We start from the raw sequence: 18859 nt of genomic DNA on the forward strand, positions 1-18859 counted from the left end.
GTCCTTCCACGGCCACGTGTGCCCACGAGCCTCACGGGATAGCAGGCACGGGACGTGTCTACAGGTGGCTCCCTGATGGCGCCCCTACAAGTATATGCCACAAAGACCCCACTGTGCAGATGGGTGACCGGGGACCCCGGGAGGCACAATGCAGGCTCCCAGCACTGGTCAGGGGGAAAACCTAGGTCTGAACCCAGCTCTGTGGCCCCACAGCCGTGACCCCGGCTGCACCAGGCCTCGCGGGGACGTGTCTGGGCTGTGTTGGTGTCACTGTAGGGACAGGTCATGGGGTAGAGGGGAGCCCTTTGCAGCCTGGGAGGGGCTCTTGTAGGAGCAGGAAGCCGGGTAAGGGGACCCCAGGAAGTGACCTCACCTCTCTGGTAACAGACCCCAACAGAACTCGGAACCCGGGTCACCAGGCACCCACATTCTGGAGACAGCGCCCGACTGGGCTCATTCGTTGGGATACCTTCGCCTGACGAACATGTTCTCCTGTTGTGTGCCCGTGTCCCGCGGCTGCCGGCTCGGGGGAGCCCGTGGCCACGACGCTTCCCGACCCTGGAGACAGTGCGTCAGGTCGTGCACAGGACGCCTCAGGTCTCTAGCTCGCAGGGACCCAAAGGTAACACAGGAGACCCAGAGACATCCAGTCCAGCCCGACACCACTCTGATCTGACCTGTGCGGCCCCACGTCCCCTCCCGTGTGTGTGTGTGTGTGTGTGTGTGCGTGGAAGGGGGGGTCGTGTGTGGAGGGCCCACCTGAGCAGGTGCAGGCTGATGAAGGGTTCAGATGCCTGGTTGGCAGGTCAGGCTCACACCCCGGTCAAGGCTGGATGGGAGGGACAGGGTGTGCTGGGGTGGCCCTCTTGTCCCCGATGTTCATCCCGAGCCTGTAGGTGGATGTCACTGTGTCCCAGGCGCAGGGCTGTGCATACTCAGGTCTGTGTCCGATCTGGGAGCAGCGGGGAGAGAGGGCGGAAGGACACTGAGGATGGCTGGGCGGGGCTGTGATGTCTCCGGGCCGTCCGCGCGTCACTGTCTTTACAGAAATCAACCAATGAAATCGGGAGGCGACTCTCGGAATCCCGATTCACCTGCCCTACAGAGTTGTGCGAGTGCCCCGTCGCCCAGGAGGGCCACCCTGGACCCAGGGAGAGAGTGGCCGCACGGAGGTCTCGGGAAGCAGGGCCTAGAGTTGGCCTGGGAAGGCCTCCTTCACCGCCCTGGCCCCTCCACAGGGTCCTGGTTCACCGGTCCTGGGATGAGGACCCGGAGCCCCCGGAGCCAGAGCCCGAGGGTGAGAAGGCTGGGGTGGGAGATGTGTGTTCACAGGGCCCGGGCGGTGCTGGGCCACCCAGGGAGGAGCCCCCGGGGGCTGGTGTGGGGCCAGGAGCAGAGAATGAGAGCCCCCGGGGCTGCGGACCGCAGGGGGGCAGAGGTCCTGGTGTGGGTTCCTGGCCGCGGCTTCTCGGGAGGCCCTGGGGTGTGTTGTGTGTCTGCAAAGGCCCCTGAGAGGCCGGCGCTGGGTGGGGGGTGGGGAGACCGTCCCTTCTCTCACCCTGAGGCCTTGGAGCCGCTGTAACCATCACTCTGTTTCCTTCTCAAGAGTCCGGGGCAGGAGCGGAAGCCGGTGCGGCTCCAGAGCCCGACCCAAGGGCATCGGGGTCCTCGGCGTCTCTGCAGGCGGGGGTGGAGTCTGGAGCAACTCCTGCAGGGGCCTGGGAGCCAGCAAGTGACCTGGGACCTGTGCAGGGACAGAGGGCACCTGAGCAGAGTCAGCTGGTTCCTGCTTCTGCTCCCGACACTGTTCCTGCCCCCGCCCCTGTCAACGCCCTTCTCCCTGCCCCTGCCCCCACCCTTGCTCCCACATGGATGCCAGTCACAAATCAAGGGCCTGAAGGCCTACACGGGGCGTTTACTTTACTTTATTTTTGTTATATTTTATTTCAAATTTATTCTCCAATCCCTGACCCCGACCCCCCACCAGAATATCTCTTCCTCTTCTCCCTCATCCTTTTTCTCTTCTACTTATTAGCTGTTACGTTATTTGTTCATTAGTTATAATCTTATTAATCTTCAATAAAAAGTTTTATTTATTTTACATTGTGCAATTCCTGAGCACTGGGTATGCTCACAACGCCGTGAACCACGCCACAGAATTTTGCGGCAGAATATCTCGGTCCCCAAGGGTCACCGTGTACCCGGAGCCCTCACTCCCCATTCGTGCCCCCGCCAGCCCCTGGGAACCCCCAGTCTGCTTTCTCTCCATGTTCTGTTACCTCCTCTGGAGGTTTCCTTCAAGTGGAATCTCACAAGAGATACCTTTGGGTCTGCACCGAATTTTCAGGCGAGACAGATTCATTTTTGTACTTTGTGGTCGTTTGAGATAGACTTTTTCTCGTTTGATATTGAAATCACAATGGATTAAGGATTAGGTGGGAAAAAAGAGGCCCCTTCGGTGACAATGGGCACGGTCTCGGGGTGGAGACCCCTGTGCGTGCTGTGACACCACAGCCTGAAGCCAGACAGGACATGGCCGGTCCTCCCGTGGCCCAAACAGAAACCGGGAGATGCAGAAGGCCGGACGGTCACACCACAGAGGGGAGAGCATCCCTCACGACCCAGGGCCAGAAGGTTCACAGGCCTCTGGGCCAAATAATGCGCCAAAGCCAGTGCGTTCCCCGGGATGGAGGCCAGACCCGTCCCAGTCCAAGGGGAGGCAAGCCCCACGGGAGCAGGCGTCAGAGATGCGGCACGTCCCGGGGTGGGAGTCGGGTAAGTGAGACCCGAGGGAGGCAGCGCTGGTCACCTTCAGACAGGCAGGTTTCTGGTCTGGGGACCGGCAGCCTAGGTGTCCACGTGAGGAAGCAGAGGCTCCAGCCGATCCCCAGCGAGAAGTCCTCGTCCTGCATGGGACCAGCTGGCCCAGTACTGGGAGAGCCCAGAGCCTGGGGTCAGCCCTTCCCCAGCCCCATGTGGGGCCCCAGGCAGGTTGGTCAGCTCTGCTCCCCTGATTCAGTGGGTAGGGGCCCTCGGCAGGTGGTGGGATCCCCCAGGAGGAGGGACCCTGAGCCCCAGGACACCAAGATGCACACCTGCGGGTAGGAGAATCCAAAGTCACGGAGATGGGCTTCCTGACCCAGCTCGTCTTACTAGTGACTCAGGCTGTGCTATTAGCCCCGGTGTCCCCATCTGTGACATGGGGACGTAACGGGCCTTCAGATGGGTTGGCGTATTCCCTGAGAGTTGAGGTGGAATCGTGGCCTGGTGCCTGGAGGACATAATGGGCCACCTGGAAGGCTGTCCCAGAGTCCCCCAGGGCACAGGATTCCGGAAGCCCCTCCTTGGCCCCTGCCTGCTGTCCCCCTTCTGGGAACACTCAGCGTTGTTTGCAGAGGAGGTGGAGATGATCCAGGAGGTCAACAGGTCCCACGTGGAGGAAGGTCAGCACTGGAGGGACAGAAGGACGTGTCCCATGCCCCCTTCCAGGGCCCGAGCTGTGACGCCCTCTGACCGGACCTCTGACCCGACCTGGTGTGGACCCCGCTTCTATGGTTCCCCTCCCTCCCTCCTTCCGTTCCTCCTTCCCTAATTCAGCTGGGGAACTCAGGTCCCTGCTGTGTGCTGAGCACCGTGACCTCTCCAGTGAGCACGACCCGATAGGTCCCCCACGTGGCATCTTCCTTTGCAGGGTCTGAATGTTCCTGGCCGTGTCCCCTCTGGCGAGTCTGGGAGGGAGGCCTCTGCCCACGTTCCCGACAAGGAAGCACGAGTCCAGAAGGTCCAGACGACCTGCCCCAAGTGCCAGCGTGTGGAGCCTGGACAGAGGGTGGTCCTTGAGCAGAGGAGGACTTGGGCCCATGCAGCCCAGAGGAGGAGGGGGAGCACCGTGGCGGCCTGGCGCTCAAGTCCGCTGGGAGACGGTGTCCTACCCGGACCGGCCCTGTCCCCAGGGCATTCGGGGTACCTGCGCTCCCAGGTGGCAGGCTGGCCCCGGCTGACAGGAGAGGAGGCGCCCCTGGGGCAGGACAGAGCCCTCAGGCAGAGAGGAGGGTCGCAGGTGCTCCCCCAGGGGCAGGTGGACTTGGATGCCCTGAGGGGGTGTCACCGGGACAGCTGTCCCTTGCCAGCCCCACTTCCCCAAATCCAAGCACAAGACCTAACAGCCTCTGCCCCACCCCCCAGACAGAAACCACTTCTGTTCTTTTTCCTTTGTGGATGGGTCCATGCCTGCCCTCAGCACCCTGTCTGCTCCCCGCTGTGTGCACGCAGCTGGATCCCAAAAGCGAGCCCCGGACCCACCCAGGAGGTGGTGCGGCCTCTCACCCGCAGCCAGCAAGGGGGAGCCGTCCCCATGGACCTCCTCACCCTAAGAAGACACGTAAGCCATATTCCCCAAGGTTTTTAACTATCACACACAGACACGCACACAGACACACACACACACACACACACACACACACACAGAGCGAAGGGTGGGGGCCCAGGAGGACCCACACACGTATGTCTCCGGCTCCTCCCGCCGCCCCTGTGCTTTTGTGGGTTTGCTCTGGTTCTCTCGATCCTCCTCCTGGCCCCCCCCTGAAGGCATCAGGTCCACGCCCGAGTCCCTGGGTCACCCACCCACCTCTCCTCTTAGGAAGACGTGCAAATGCACACCCTGCATTTCCTCCCATCTTCCTCTCGCCTCCCAGACTTCGGTCGTCAGATTTGGGAGTCGAGAACACCCCTTGTGTCTTCCCTCACCTGTCCTTCCACCCAGCTCTTCCCAGGCCATCCCCGAGGCGGTCCTCGGGCTGGATTCGTCTCCTGGGAGGTGGGGTCAGGGGACAGAGGGCAGACGGTGCCGGTGGGGGCAGGAGAGGGCCGTGGCCCACAGGCCGAGTGCCGGCTTGTCTGCCAGGGCCCCCGGGCTGGGTGAGCCCTGCCGGCTCTCCTCTTTCTTCCCGGGAGACATCCTTGTCCTGAACGGGCACCAGGGATCCTGAGTGAAGACACCACTTTGCTTTGAGACGACTTTCTCGCTTTCATTTTTTGAAAGTCTGTTTTTGAGACCAAGAGAGACACAGAGTGCGAGCAGAGGAGGGGTAGAGAGGGAGGGAGACACAGAATCTGAAACAGGCTCCAGGCTCCACGCTGTCAGCACAGAGCCCGACCCGGGGCTCGAACTCACGAACCGTGAGATCGTGATCTGAGCCAAGGTCGGACGTTTCACCGACTGAGCCACCCAGGTGCCCCTCGACTTTCTCCTTTTAAACATTTAACATGGTACAAGTCCCTGACCTTAACTACGCCTCCCCTGCCGGGCGCCATCACCACTATCTAGTTCCAGAACATCCGCATCACCCCAAGCAGAAAACCAGTCCCCGCCGAGGGGTCAGGTGCTCGCTCTTGCCGACCCCCCGTGCTCCCCGGCAACCAGCGACGTGGCTCCCGTCACTATTTCTTGACTTATCATTATGAGTTTTTCACACGGGTGGGATCCTACAGCGTGTGGTATTTTCTGCCTGGTTTCTGCCACTGAGTATAACGTCTTCTAGTTCACCTACGTCGGGGGCGCCTGGGAGGCTCAGTTGCTTACACATTAGACTCTCGACTGCAGCTCAGGTCATGATCTCAGGGTCACGAGGTGGAACCCAGAGACGGGCTCTGTGCTGGTCGTGGACCCCGCTTCAGATTCTCTCTCCCTCTCCCTCTGCCCCTCACACTGTGTGTACGTACTCTCTCTCTGAAGAAACAAACACCGAGTTCCTCACACTGTAGCCCGTATCCACACTCCAGTCCTTTGTGCCCGAACGAATAAAGGGTTGTTGTGAATGGGGCTGCTATGAATATTTACGTACAGGCTTTCGTTAGAGCACCTGAACTCGATTCTTCTGGTTATACGATAGAGAACTTGGGTGAAATGTTACCCGTACGCCTAACTCTTCGAGAACGTGCCAAACGTTCTGCTACAGAGGCTCCACCATTTTTCATCTCCCAGCTACGTAAGCGGGTTCCGAGTTCTCGAAATCCTCCCCAACAGGTGTGTTGTCGGTGTATTCAGTAGAGCCCCTCCTTGTGGGTGTGGGAAGGCGTGTTACTGTGGTGGTGCGGTGTCGGGGTGCATTTCCCTTTCTTTGTATATTCCAGATGCAATACCCTTATCAGATTTATGGTGCGCCAATATTTCCTACCATTCTTTGGGTTTTCTTTACATTCCTTTGAGATTGTCAGTCACTCACAAGACGTTTTGGCAATGATGAAGTCCCGTGTGTCTCTTTTCTCCTTGGTTGCCTTGCCTCTGGTGCTACATTAGGGACACGACTGCCAAACCCAAGGGAATGAAGATCCCCCTCTAAGTGCTCTTTATTGATTTCTGGGGCGTTAACATTTTTGCACTTGAGAAAATGTTTTCCTTATATTTGAGAGAGAGATCGCATGAGTGGGCAAGCGGCGGTGGGGGGGAGGACAGGGGCTCCGAAGCGGGGTCCACGATGATGGCAACGAGCCAGCTACAAGGCTCAAACTCCTGAACTGTGAGGTATGACCTGGGCTGACGTTGGATGACCCACTCACTGACTGAACCACCCAGGTGCCCCTGGAGATCATTGTTTTCCGTGGTGTCGGGTAATGTTCTGAGTTCACGCTTTTCTGTGTGGAATCTGGTTTCCCAACACCGTTTGCGAATACTCCGTTTTTACCGCACGGAACGGTCTTGGTACCCGTGTTCATAAACAAGTGACCGTACCCGTACGGATTTATTCATTGATTCCCAGTTGGATTCCATTGATCCATAGGTGTTGGACTTCTGTGCCCATAGCTTGGTGAAAGTATTATAATCTCACACAGAATGTTTTTATTCCATGATATTGTGCCCGTGAGGTCATGGAATATATACACGTATTCTCCTTCTTCTTGTCCATTCGAGAACTTTTAAATTATCCATCTTGTGTAGTAGCTCTGACCAAACTTCCATCAAGCTGTTGAAATGAGGTGTTGGAAGAGGGCATCCTTCCCTTATTCACCATCATAAGGGGGAAACGGTCAGTGTTTAACCACTGAGAATGACACACATGTGAGTTTTTTCCTCAATACCCTTTGTCATAATGCAATCTCCTATTTCTATTTCATTGGCAGCACTTGTCATGAAAGGTTGTAGATTTTGTCAAAGCTCATCCTGCAACAATGGATCCTTCTTGAACCGTGTGGGACAAACCACCAGTGAGAGCGTCAGGCTCTGGGGTTGGCTTTGTTGGAAAGCTCTTGGTACCGCCTCAGTCTCTGCACTTATTCCAGGTCTGCTCACGGTTTCCATTTCTTCTGGAGTCAGTTCTGGGAGTTTGTGTGTGTCTCAGAATTGAGACGTTTCCTCTCAGCCAATTTCTTGGCGTGAAATTGTTCAGTTTTTGTCTATTCTGTCAATTTCATAAATCTCTAGAAGAAAGAATGTTGTTTTCACCGATTTTCTCCAGGGCTCCTCTGTTTCCTATATCGTTATAATTTCTTTCGATCTAATATTTTTAGGTTGACTTTGATCTCTTTTTCTAGTTACCCAGAGGAATCTTCTACCTGTTGTGGACACCAGCCATCCACAGGGCCACTGTCCAGGTCTGGGTTGTTGGGTAGATAAGCAACTACAGACAAGAGTGGATGAGGCTTCCAGGCAATTTCTACCTCAGCTGGCATCCCAGGCCACCCCCACACTGCAGCTGTGTCCAGGACTCCTCCTTTTGCCAGGCCGGACGCCCAGCAGCATGCTGACCTGGCTTCCCTGGACCACTCACACCTTAGGTCCCTTCTGTACTCGGGGAACAAGAAGAGCCATGAAGTGAGGCAGTGGTAGCAGGGGGCTCTGAGGGCCCAGGGCTGGTGGGCTCCCTGGGGGAGGAAAACACTAGGGAGGGGGGAGGGGAACACCCCGGGGAGGGCATCTGGACCAGTTCTCATGGTGCTCCGGATATCAGGTAAGGAGTCGGAGTCACCACAGCTTGCCAGGTGCAGGTGCATGCTGATGCACTTCCCCATCTGATCCTCAGGGACAGTGGGGACACTGGGGTCAGGAGAGGCAAGGACTGGCCCAGGACATGCGAGGTGTGCAGGGTCCAAGGAGCAGGGCTGGTCTCCAGTCCTAGGCCAGCCTCTACCCCCACATGGCATTCCCCCTGGGAATGAGAGCCCCTGAGATGCTCGGGCTTCCCTATCCACCCCACCCGTGTGAGGCTGTGACCTCTGGGCATCTCCAGAAAGGCTCACATGCACAGAAACACACACACGCTGACACTTACTGCCCAGCTGGGGATCAGAGGGGAGTCCACACTGGGAGAGGGTGGGTAACACGGGGGAAAGAAGAGAAAGGCTGGAGGCAGTGGGGCCATGGGGCAGGGACATCAGGATTCCTGGCAATAGCCCGGGACCCACCACATAGGGAGGGCAGATGTGCCGGCTGAGGGTCAGGGGGTCCACAAGTGTCCGGGGGGATTGACAGGAACTAGGGTAGAACGGGGTCTGGGGTCCTGTGTCCACGACGCTGAGCCCATGGAACTAGGAAGTGGGGACGGGGCTACGGCACAGAAGGACTCAGCTTCCTCTTCCTAAACTGGGCTGTGTCGACAGTGTCCCAAGGGTCCCACAGGCTCATAGACGACTCTGTGTCCTGGGATCTTCATCCCTGGCCCTCTGTTCTCCCCTCCTGGGAAAATGCTTCCTAGTCCCTCAAGGTCCTTCGGAGCGGAGGGCAGCCTATGGGCCTGGAGGACCGAGGACCTGGGTTTGCAGCACGTGGCCGAGCAGTGGACCCTGGTGTGGACACCGAGGTCAAGAGCCTCCTTGTTGGAGCCTCGGGTCCTCGTTAGGAAGTGGTTTCCCAGGCAGAGCCCTGGCTGGGGAAAGGAGGCCTCGTGAGGGACCTGAGCACCGGGCCGGGGGAGGGACACGGGCCGCAATGGAGGCTTCTGAGTGTTGTCACCTGGACCCTGGAGCCCAGAGGCCCTGCTCCCGCGAGACACACAGAGACAGAGTCCGAGGCAAAGACAGAGAATGGACCCAGGAGAGAGGAAACCAGAAATTCCATGTATCGGCCCAGAAATGACACCCAGTCATCATATACTAGCGCTTAAACCGGGTCACATGGGCTGCCCACCCGGGAGGGGAGGGGGTGACAGAGGGACGTGGGACCAGGATTCGGAAAGGCTGGGAGCCACAGTGGGGACCGCCCAGCACGTAGGCCCAGATCAGGCACTGGGACCCAAGCCCAAATGTAATGGAGCCCCTGGCATGCGTGTCTGGTGGGCATAGGGTCTGAACGAGTTCACCTCCACCTTTCCCCGGGCCTGGGACCCAGGCAGGAGGGGTGGCTGTGCCTGGACCCGGAGCAGACCCAGGCCCACGTGAGTGTGTTCTGTGCCAGGCCCACCCCTTCCTCGTCCTTCCACGGCCACGTGTGCCCACGAGCCTCATGGGATAGCAGGCACGGGACGTGTCTACAGGTGCCTCCCTGATGGCGCCCCTACAAGTAGATGCCACAAGGACCCCACTGTGCAGACAGGGAGACCGGGGGCCCCGGGAGGCACAATGCAGGGTCCCAGCACTGGTCAGGGGGAAAACCCAGGTCTGAACCCAGCTCTGTGGCCCAAAAGCCGCGGCCCCGGCTGCACCAGGCCTCGCGGGGACGTGTCTGGGCTGTGTTGGTGTCCTGTAGGGACAGGGCATGGGGTGGAGGGGAGCCCTTTGCAGCCTGGGAGGGGCTCTTGTGGGAGGAGGAAGCGAGGTAAGGGGACCCCAGGAAGTGACCTCACCTCTCTGGTCACAGAGACCAAGAGACTCGGAACCCGGGTCACCAGGCACCCATGTTGTGGGGACGACGCCCAACTGGGCTCATTCGTTGGGACACCTTTGCCTGACGAACATGTTCTCCTGTTGTGTGCCCGTGTCCCGTGGCTGCCGGCTCGGGGGAGCCCGTGGCCGCGGTGCTTCCCGATCCTGGAGACCCTGGGTCAGGTCGTGCACAGGACGCCTCAGGTCTCTAGCTCGCAGGGACCCAAAGGTAACACAAGGAGACCCAGAGACATCCAGTCCAGGCCGACACCGCTCTGATCTGACCTGTGCGACCCCAAGTCCCCTCCCGTGTGTGTGTGTGTGTGTGTGTGTGTGTGTGTGTGTGTCTGCGTGTCTGTGTGGAAGGAGGGGTCGTGTGTGGAAGGCCCACCTGAGCAGGGGCAGACTGATGAAGGGGTCAGATCCCTGGTGGGCGGGTCAGGCTCACCTCCCTGTCAACGCTGGATGGGAGGGACAGGGTGTGCTGGGGTGGCCCTCTTGTCCTCGATGTTCATCCCGAGCCCTGCTGGTGGATGTCACTGTGTCCCAGGCGCAGGGCTGTGCACACTCAGGTCTGTGTCCAATCTGGGAGCCACAGGTGGAGAGGGTGGAAGGACTCTGAAGATGACTGGGTGGGGCTGTGATGTCTCTGGGCCGTCCGCGCGTCACTGTCTTTACAGAAATCAACCGATGAAATCGGGAAACGATTGGCGGAATCACGATTCACCTACCCTACAGAGTTGTGCGTGTGCCCCGTCGTCCAGGAGGGCCACCCTGGGCCCAGGGAGAGAGTGGCCACACGGAGGTCTCAGGAAGCAGGGCCTGGAGTTGGCCTGGGAAGGCCTCCTTCACCGCCCTGGCCCCTCCACAGGGTCCTGGTTCACAGGTCCTGGGATGAGGACCCAGAGTCCCCGGAGCCAGAGCCCGAGGGTGAGAAGGCTGGGGTGGGAGATGTGTGTTCACGGGGCCCGGGCGGTGCTGGGCCACCCAGGGAGGAGCCCCCGGGGGCTGGTGTGGGGCCAGGAGCAGAGACTGAGAGCCCTGGGCTGCGGCCTGCAGGGGGGCAGAGGTCCTGGTGTGGGTTCCTGGCCGTGGCTTCTCAGGGAGGCCTGGGGTGAGTTGTGTGTCTGCAAAGGCCCCTGAGAGGCCGGCGCTGGGTGGGGGGCGGCGGGACCGTCCCTCCTCTCACCCTGAGGCCTTGGAGCCGCTGCAACCATCACTCTGTTTCCTTCTCAAGAGTCCGGGGCAGGAGCAGAAGCCGGTGCGGCACCAGAGCCCAACCCAAGGGCATCGGGGTCCTCAGAGTCTCTGCAGTCAGGGGTGGAGTCTGGTGCGACTCCTGCAGGGGCCGGAGAGCCAGCAGGTGACCTGGGACCTGTGCTGGGACAGCGGGCACCTGAACAGAGTCAGCTGGTTCCTGCTTCTGCTCCCGACACCGTTCCTGCCACCGCCCTTGTTCCCCTATGGATTCCGGCCACAAATCAAGGGCCCAAAGGCCTTCGAGGGGTGTTTATTGTATTTCTAATTGTTGCTCCAGTCCCAGTCCCCGACCCCCCCACCGGAATGTCTCTTCCTCTTCTCCCTTATCCTTTCTCTCCTCTACCTTTTAGATGTTACATTATTTGTTCATGGTATGTTTAAAATCCACATTAATCTTCAATAAAAGTTTTCTTTGTTTTACGTTGTGCAATTCCTGAGCACGGGGCACGCTCACGACGCTGTGAACCTCGCCACAGAATTTTGCTGCAGAATATCTCGATCCCCAAGGGTCACCATGTACCCAGAGCCCTCACTCCCCATTCGTGCCCCCGCCAGCCCCTTGGAACCCCCCGTCTGCTTTCCGTGTTCCGTTACCTACTCTGGAGGTTTCCTTCAAGTGGAATCTCGCCAGAGATACCTTTGGGTCTGTACCAACTTTTCAGAAGGGACAGATTCATTTTCGTACTTTGTGGCCGTTTGAAAGAGACTTTTTCTTGTTTGATATTGAAATCACAATGGATTAAAGATTAGGTGGGAAAAAAGAGGCCCCCTCGGTGACAATGAGCATGTTCTTGGGGTGTAGATCCCTGTGTGTGCTGTGACACCTCAGCCTGAAGCCAGACAGGACACGGCTGGTGCTCCCGTGGCCCAAACAGAAACCGGGAGATGCAGAAGGCCGGACGGTCACACCACAGTGGGGACAGCATCCCTCACGACCCAGGGCCAGAACGGTTCACAGGCCTCTGGGCCAAATAATGCTCCAAATCAGTGCGTTCCCCGGGATGGAGGCCAGACCCGTCCCAGTCCAAGGGGAGGCGACCTCCACGGGAGCAGGCGTCAGAGATGCGGGACATTCCGGGGTGGGACTCGGGCAAGTGAGACCCGAGGGACGCAGCCTGGTCACCTTCAGACGGACAGGTTTCTGGTCTGTGGACTGGCAGCCCAGGTGACAATGTGAGGAAGCAGAGGCCCCAGCCTATCCCCAGCGAGAAGTCCTCGTCCTGCAGGGGACCGGCTGGCCCAATACTGGTAGAGCCCCCAGAGCCCAGAGTCGGCCCTTCCCCAGCCCCATGTGGGGCCTCAGGCAGGCTGGTCGCTCTGCTCCCCTGAGTTCAGGGGGGGCCCTCGGCAGGTGGTGGGGTTTCCCAGGAAGAGGGACCCCGAGCCCCAGGACGCCAAGATGCAGGCCCGCGGGTAAGACAATCCAAAGTCAAGGAGATGGGCTTCCTGACCCAGTTCGTCTTACTAGTGACCCAGGCTGTGCTATTAGCCTCGGTGTCCCCATCTGTGACATGGGGATGTAACGGGCCTTGTAGATGGGTTGTCGCAGTCCCTGAGAGATGAGGTGGAATCGTGGCCTGGTGCCTGGAGGACATAAAGGGCACCCGGAAGGCTGTCCCAGAGTCCCCCAGGGCACAGGATTCCGGTAGCCCCTCTTTGGCCCCTGCCCGCTGTCCCCCTTCTGGGAACACTCAGCGTTGCTTGCGGAGGAGGTAGAGACGATCCAGGAGGTCAACAGGTCCCACGTGGAGGAAGGTCAGCGCTGGAGGGACAGAAGGACGTGTCCCGTGCCCCCTTCCAGGGCCCGAGCTGTGACACCCTCTGACAGGACCTCTGACCTGAGCTGGTGTGGACCCGCTTCTATGGTTTCCCTCCCTCCCTCCTTCCGTTCCTCCTTCCCTAATTCAGCTGGGGAACTCAGGTCCCTGCTGTGTGCTGAGCACCATGACCTCTTCAGTGAGCACGACCCTACGGGGTCCCCCGGGTGGCATCTTCCTTTGCAGGGTCTGAATCTTCCTGCGCTGTGTCCCCTCTGGCGAGTCTGGGAGGGAGGTCTCTGCACATGTCCCTGCAAGGAAGCACGAGTCCAGAAGGTCCAGACCACCTGCCCCAGGTCCCAGCCTGTGGAGCCTGAACGGCAAGGCGGCCCCAACCCCCACAGTGGATGAGGGAGTCTGGACCTTCGTCCCTCCCAGCCCTCTCCAAAGTGCAAGGCCTTCTCTCCAGCCCAGGGTGAGCCTGCTGGGCACACAGGCCCCTCCGAACATGCCCTCGTTCACCTGTGGGTCTGGGCCCCTTGCCCCACCCTCAGCTCCTCTGCCGGATGCAGGGGGAGCCCTCTCCTCTCCCTGGTCTGCTCCTGGGGTCCCGGCCTGCTGGTCTCAGAAGAGCTTGCAGATTTGCTCCCCATGACCAGCGTGGGGTCAGGGACAGGATGGGGTCTGTGGGTCGAGGCCAGGCCTTAGCGAGTGCGGGACGATGGGATTTGGAAAAAGAATGACCCGCAGGTTCAGCTGGACTCCCGTAGACTGAGCCACCAGACTGCATACCCACTGGTCCCCCCTGAGCGCACAGGACAACACGGAACAGAGGAGCAGAGACCCGGAGGGACAGTATTGGCCCAGCGCTCACCTGCCCTTACGGTTTCAAACCTCACCTATATGGGGGCGGGCGTATGCTGTCCCGACGGTACCTAAGGCAGAAGCCCTGTGTGGCAAACACAGGACAGAGCTGCTCAGGGTGACACCGGGATGAGGCGTGGACTCCCCGAACGTCCACGGCCCCCTAGAGGCCCGACCCCCAATCCCAGAAGCACAGCTTGACGAGCCCATGAGGAACCCATCGCTTCTTTTTATAGCAGGCAACACTGAGGTTTTGTCCAAGGTCACCCAGAACTTCGAGGGCAGAGCCCGTGGCAGGTGGCCTGAGACCTGGCATCTGTCCACAGAGACACGTCTCCTGTTGTCGCCCGGTCCCGGTACCGAGGCCCCGCGGGGCCTGACATGGATGTCTGGGTCCACCCTGAGCTTTCCAGAGCCGTCTGCTGGGCTCCCGGGAAAACGCTGGCCCTTGCTCCAGCCAGAAGGTTCTGCCCTCCGGTAAGAAAAGGGAGGTGCATGCACTCACTGGGCTAGAGGCCCTGCGCCCACCTGCCCTTGGAGATTAAGGTCTGGGGAGCCCTGTCTTCCCGCTGCTTCCAGGGTTCTAAGACATGCTCGACCACAGATCCCTTCTCTTCTGGGAGACATTCCCAGGCCTCCTCCGGGATCTCAGGCGGAGGTCACAGCAAGGGATCGAGCGGGAGGATCTGGGCGGTAGGGAGGTTGAGGACGGAGTTTGGAGGCCAGGGCTCCCGGTCCAGCTTGGCCGCTAACCAGAAAAGGATCCCTAGCCATTCCCCCGGGGGTGCCGCCCCATCCCCTTGGTGACGTCAACCCCTCTCCTGGAGTTACCAGTGGGGAGACCGACCACCAGGAAGTTCTTCCTCATCTGCCCGGAAGAGTCGAGACCACGTTCACGGACAAATCGAGGGGCCTGTTTCCCTACACACCCATTTGACAGATGGGAAATCTAAGGACAGGCCAAGGGAACGGAGGCTTGCTTCTCCGGGGTAGCTGGGGCATAGCCCCTCCCCCGCGGGCCTCACTTGGCTTGGTCCTAAGCTGCTGGACGAGCCCCCTGATCCCAGCGAGACCACACGGCTGTCACCAGAAGTCCTCAGTGAACCCCTCCCTGCTCCAGTCAGCTCCAGGCGAGCAGGAACCAGGTTGGCTCATTGCTCTAAGTCCAAGTCCCCAGAACCTTCCCGCAATGTAGTGGACGTTTACCTTCTCTCGAATAACCAGGTGAATTGATATGCGTAAGGTGCTGTCATTGACAGACACCGCTTCTGTCCTTGTTCCTCTGTGGATGCGTCCATGCCTGCCCTCAGCACCCTGTCTGCTCCCCGCTGTGTGCACGCACCTGGATCCCAAAAGCAAGCCGCGGACCCCACCCAGGAGGTGGTACGGCCTCTCACCCGCAGCCAGCAAGGGGGTGCGCCGTCCCCATGGCCCTCCTCCCCCTAAGAAGACACGTAAGCCATATTCACCAAGGTTTTTAACCATTGTACACACTAACACACACACACACGCACACAGACACACACACACACACACACACACACACACACACACACATAGACCAAGGGTGGGGGCCCTGGAGGACCCGCACACGTATGTCTCCTGCACCTCCTGCTGCCCCTGTGCTTTTGTGGGTTTGCTCTGGTTCTCTCGATCCTCCTCCCGGCTCCCTTGAAGGGTCAGGTCTCCGCCCAAGTCCCTGGGTCACCCACCCACCTCTCCTCTTAGGAAGACGTGCAAATGCACACCCTGCATTTCCTCCCATCTTCCTCTCGCCTCCCAGACTTCGGTCGTCAGATTTGGGGTCGAGAACACCCCTTGTGTCTTCCCTCACCTGTCCTTCCACCCAGCTCTTCCCAGGTGGCCCTGAGGCTGTCCTCGGGCTGGTTTGTCTCCTGGGAGGTGGGGGTCAGGGGACAGAGGGCAGACGGTGCCGGTGGGGGCAGGAGAGGGCCGTGGCCCACAGGCCGAGTGCCGGCTTGTCTGCCAGGGCCCCCGGGCTGGGTGAGCCCCGCCGGTTCTCCTCTTTCTTCCCGGGAGGCATCCTTGTCCTGAACGGGCACCAAGGAACCTGAGTGAAGAGACCACTTGGCTTTGAGACGAGGGGCGGTGTGTACAAGGGCTGCAGAAGACGTTGGCCTTGAATGGGGAAAGCGAGGCCGGCCACGCACTGCTGTCCCGTTCAGGTCCCTCTGCCACCTGAGTGCACCTGCAGCCGGAGGGGCTGGTTCCCGGCAGGCTGGCCGCGTCCCCTTGGAGCCCCGGTCCCTCCTCTCTGCCTGAGGACTCTCTCCCAGAGACGGGAGCCCGTCACAGCTGTCTCTGGGACCTCTGCTTCCTCACGTTGTCACCCGGGCGGCTGGTCCCCAGAGTAGAAACCTGCCCCTCTGAAGGCGACCACCGCTGCCTCCCTCGGGTCTCTCTTGCCCGAGTCCCTCCCCGGGACGTCCCGCATCTCTGACGCCTGCTCCTGTGGGGGCCGCCTCCCTTGGACTGCGACGGGTCTGGCCTCCATCCCAGGGAATGCACTGGCTTTGGTGCATTATTTGGCCCAGAGGCCTGTGAACCTTTCTGGCCCTGGGTCGTGAGGGATGCTCTCCCCTCTGTGTTGTGACCGTCCGGCCTTCTGCATCTCCCGGTTTCCCATTGGGCCATGGGAGGACCGGCTGTGTCCTGGCTGGCGTCAGACTGTGGCGTCACAGCACGCACAAGGGTCTCTATCTCTGACACGTGCCCTCTTTCACTGACACAGCCTCTTGTATCCTCGTGACATCCCCTCCCCTCCCCGGTGGAAGGACCGTGTGAGCAGTTCTGAGGGAGAGAACATAATGATGGGTGTCGCTTCCAAGGTGGTTCATGAAAGCCTTTGGTGTCTCCGGATTCCTTTTCTCCCGGGTCCATTCCCTGTCTCTGTGTCAGTGTGTGTGTCTGTGTGTGTGTCTGTCTCTGATGAAGCAAGAGCAGATAACATGAGCTACCCCAGGAGGCCCAGTGCCAAGAACCTGCAGAGGGTCCGGGCTGAGACACAGAAGTCCTGAGACCCCCCCAGTCCGAGCCGAATCCTGCCAAGAGCACGTGCCCGGTCGCGGTCTTGGAGGCGGACCCTGCCCCACTCGAGCCTCAGCTGAGGCTGCAGCCCTGGCCTCCTGGGTGACCGTGGGGCTGAGGCTCCCAGCCGAGCCAAGCCGGGAGACTGGTACAGAAAGTGTGAGGTGGTCCAAGTAAGGTGAATGTGTCCCCCAGCACAGACAACAGTCCATCCTCCAGGCTGGGGGCTGGGCCTGCCCTCCTCCCTCCCGAGCTCTCTCCGGCCACACTGGCCCCTCCTCAGCTCCTCTCTGGACAAACCCTCTGTGTCTCCGAGTCTCTGCAGCTTTGCTCGTCCCCGCAGCACACTGCTTGCAGACGTGTGCGGGACTGGCTCCTCTTGTCCATCTGGGTCCCAGCATCAGGGCCACCCTGGAGGCCTGTGAGACCCCCCCCCCCACCCATGGGCCCCTGGCCGCCCTCCTTCACCCTGCTTCATTTCCCGACAGTCTTTTGTCTTTCCTTTCACACAGATTCACTCTTGTGCTTTGACCCAACTCCCCCTCTGGGCTGTGAGCTCCTGGAAGGCTGGGACCTCACGGGACCTTTGACTCCGGCCCCCCGGCCCAACACAGCCCCTGCTCAGGGTGAGAGGCGCAGGAGCTGAATGCGTCCAGAGAGGATCTCAGAGTCCCTACCTGCCTCTGAGCAACTCATGCTGTGGACATGCAGACTAATAGTAAGAGGTACATGTTGGGTTGGGGGCAGGGGACGCCCAGCATGACCCCTGAGCGTCCCTTCCCGCTCCAGAGGCTTCACTGAGCACAGTGGACACAGCCTGCCGCCTGGTGGTCAGCACCAGCATGACAGTCCCAGGCTTGGAAACCAGAAAACAAAACACACACCTTTGTTTGGATGTAGTCAAGGCAGCAGCCCTCCCTGGCCCTAGGGGGGCACAGGGGCAGGACCTGCGGGCTCCAGGGGCGATGTGAGCACTTCAGAAGCCTCCCTTGTCCCCCGTTCCACCTCTCCCGTCCCGGTGCCCCGTTCATTCCTATGGCTTCCTCACCCCAGTCAGGGCACTACCTCTGGAAGCCCTTCCTAATGAGGCCCCGGGGCTCCGACAAGGAGGGTCTTGACCTCGGTCCCCACACCAGGGTCCGCTGCTCGGCCACGTGCTGCCCACCCAGGTCCTCGGTCCTCCAAGCCCCCAGGCTGCCCTCCACTCAGAAGGACCTTGAGGGAGGAGAAAGCATTTTCCCAGGACCAGGAGCATCTTGGGGCAGGGGTGGAGGTCCAGGGCCAGCAGACAAGCCTGTAGGAACCCTTGGGACACCACGTCTATGCAGCCCAATTGACACAGGAGTAAGCTGAGGCCTGTCCCGTAGCCCCCTCCCAGTAGGGGGGTGTCTCCTTCTAGCTCCAGGCTGGTGGTGGACACAGGACCCCAGACCCCTTCTTCTCTGGTTGCCCCGGGGAGTGCCCAGCCCAGGCAGCCCCCTGGGTACCCTGGAGACCCCACTGGCCATCAGGGTGGTACCTCTCCCCACCACACGTATGAGCCCTGGTCATGCTGCCAGCCCACTGGGGACCCCTGCCCCGTGGCACAGCTGCCTCCAGTCCCCTTCTCCTTGCCCCGTGTCACCTCCCCCCTCCAGGGTGTACTCCCCTTGAGCCGCGGCCGGGTGGTCAGTGTGTGTGTGTGTGTGTGTCTGTGTGTGTGTGTGTGTCTGTGTGTGTGTCTGTCTGTCTGTGTGTGCGTGTGCTTGCCTGTACGGTCTGGGGACATCCAGATATAACAGCCCCACCTCGTATGGCGTTGATAGGGATCCGACGGGATCTCAGGGGTCTCATTCCCAGGGCGAACCCCAGGGCAGGACTGAGTTTGGCCTAGGACGGAGACCCCCACTGCTTGGACTCTGCCCACCTCACGTAACCTGGGCCGGTCCCTGGCCTCAGTCTTCCACCTGGCCCTGAGGTTGGGCGTGGAGTGACGTCAGCGTGGACAGGGCCCAGGCTCTCCTCCTGGGTGGATGGAGAGATGTGCCAGGCACAAAGGCCTCCCTGGCAAAGGGCAGCTGGGTCTCGTGTCCTCGGCCTGGCAGGGCTGTGTGCCCTCCCCGGGGGGCTCCGTGCCGCTGGTCCCGTGTGCGCCC

At 60.2% G+C, this 18859-nt stretch overlaps 1 protein-coding gene across 1 annotated transcript; it reads left to right on the top strand.

The window, feature by feature from the left end:
* Window positions 1–443: 443 nt before the first annotated feature.
* Window positions 444–17370, top strand: LOC125160072 (basic salivary proline-rich protein 4-like). The gene is made up of 6 exons (XM_047848623.1): window positions 444–622; window positions 1048–1297; window positions 11033–11158; window positions 12751–12810; window positions 14987–15130; window positions 17237–17370. The coding sequence occupies exons 1-6, from the start codon at window positions 485–487 to the stop codon at window positions 17368–17370; spliced, it is 852 nt and encodes a 283-aa protein (XP_047704579.1). The 5' UTR covers window positions 444–484.
* The last annotated feature ends 1489 nt before the right edge of the window (window positions 17371–18859 follow it).

This window comes from Prionailurus viverrinus, unplaced genomic scaffold (genome assembly GCF_022837055.1).
Source record: "Prionailurus viverrinus isolate Anna unplaced genomic scaffold, UM_Priviv_1.0 scaffold_93, whole genome shotgun sequence".
In the NCBI taxonomy this organism is placed as follows: Eukaryota; Metazoa; Chordata; class Mammalia; order Carnivora; family Felidae; genus Prionailurus; species Prionailurus viverrinus.

Coding starts and splice junctions, on each gene's coding strand:
- LOC125160072 (XM_047848623.1), top strand. CDS start 485: ATGTTCTCCTGTTGTGTGCCCGTGTCCCGCGGCTGCCGGCTCGGGGGA. Junction 11,159..12,750: donor AGGGGCCGGAGAGCCAGCAG/GTGACCTGGGAC, acceptor GGGAACACTCAG/CGTTGCTTGCGGAGGAGGTA. Junction 15,131..17,236: donor TCCTCCCCCTAAGAAGACAC/GTAAGCCATATT, acceptor CCTTTCACACAG/ATTCACTCTTGTGCTTTGAC.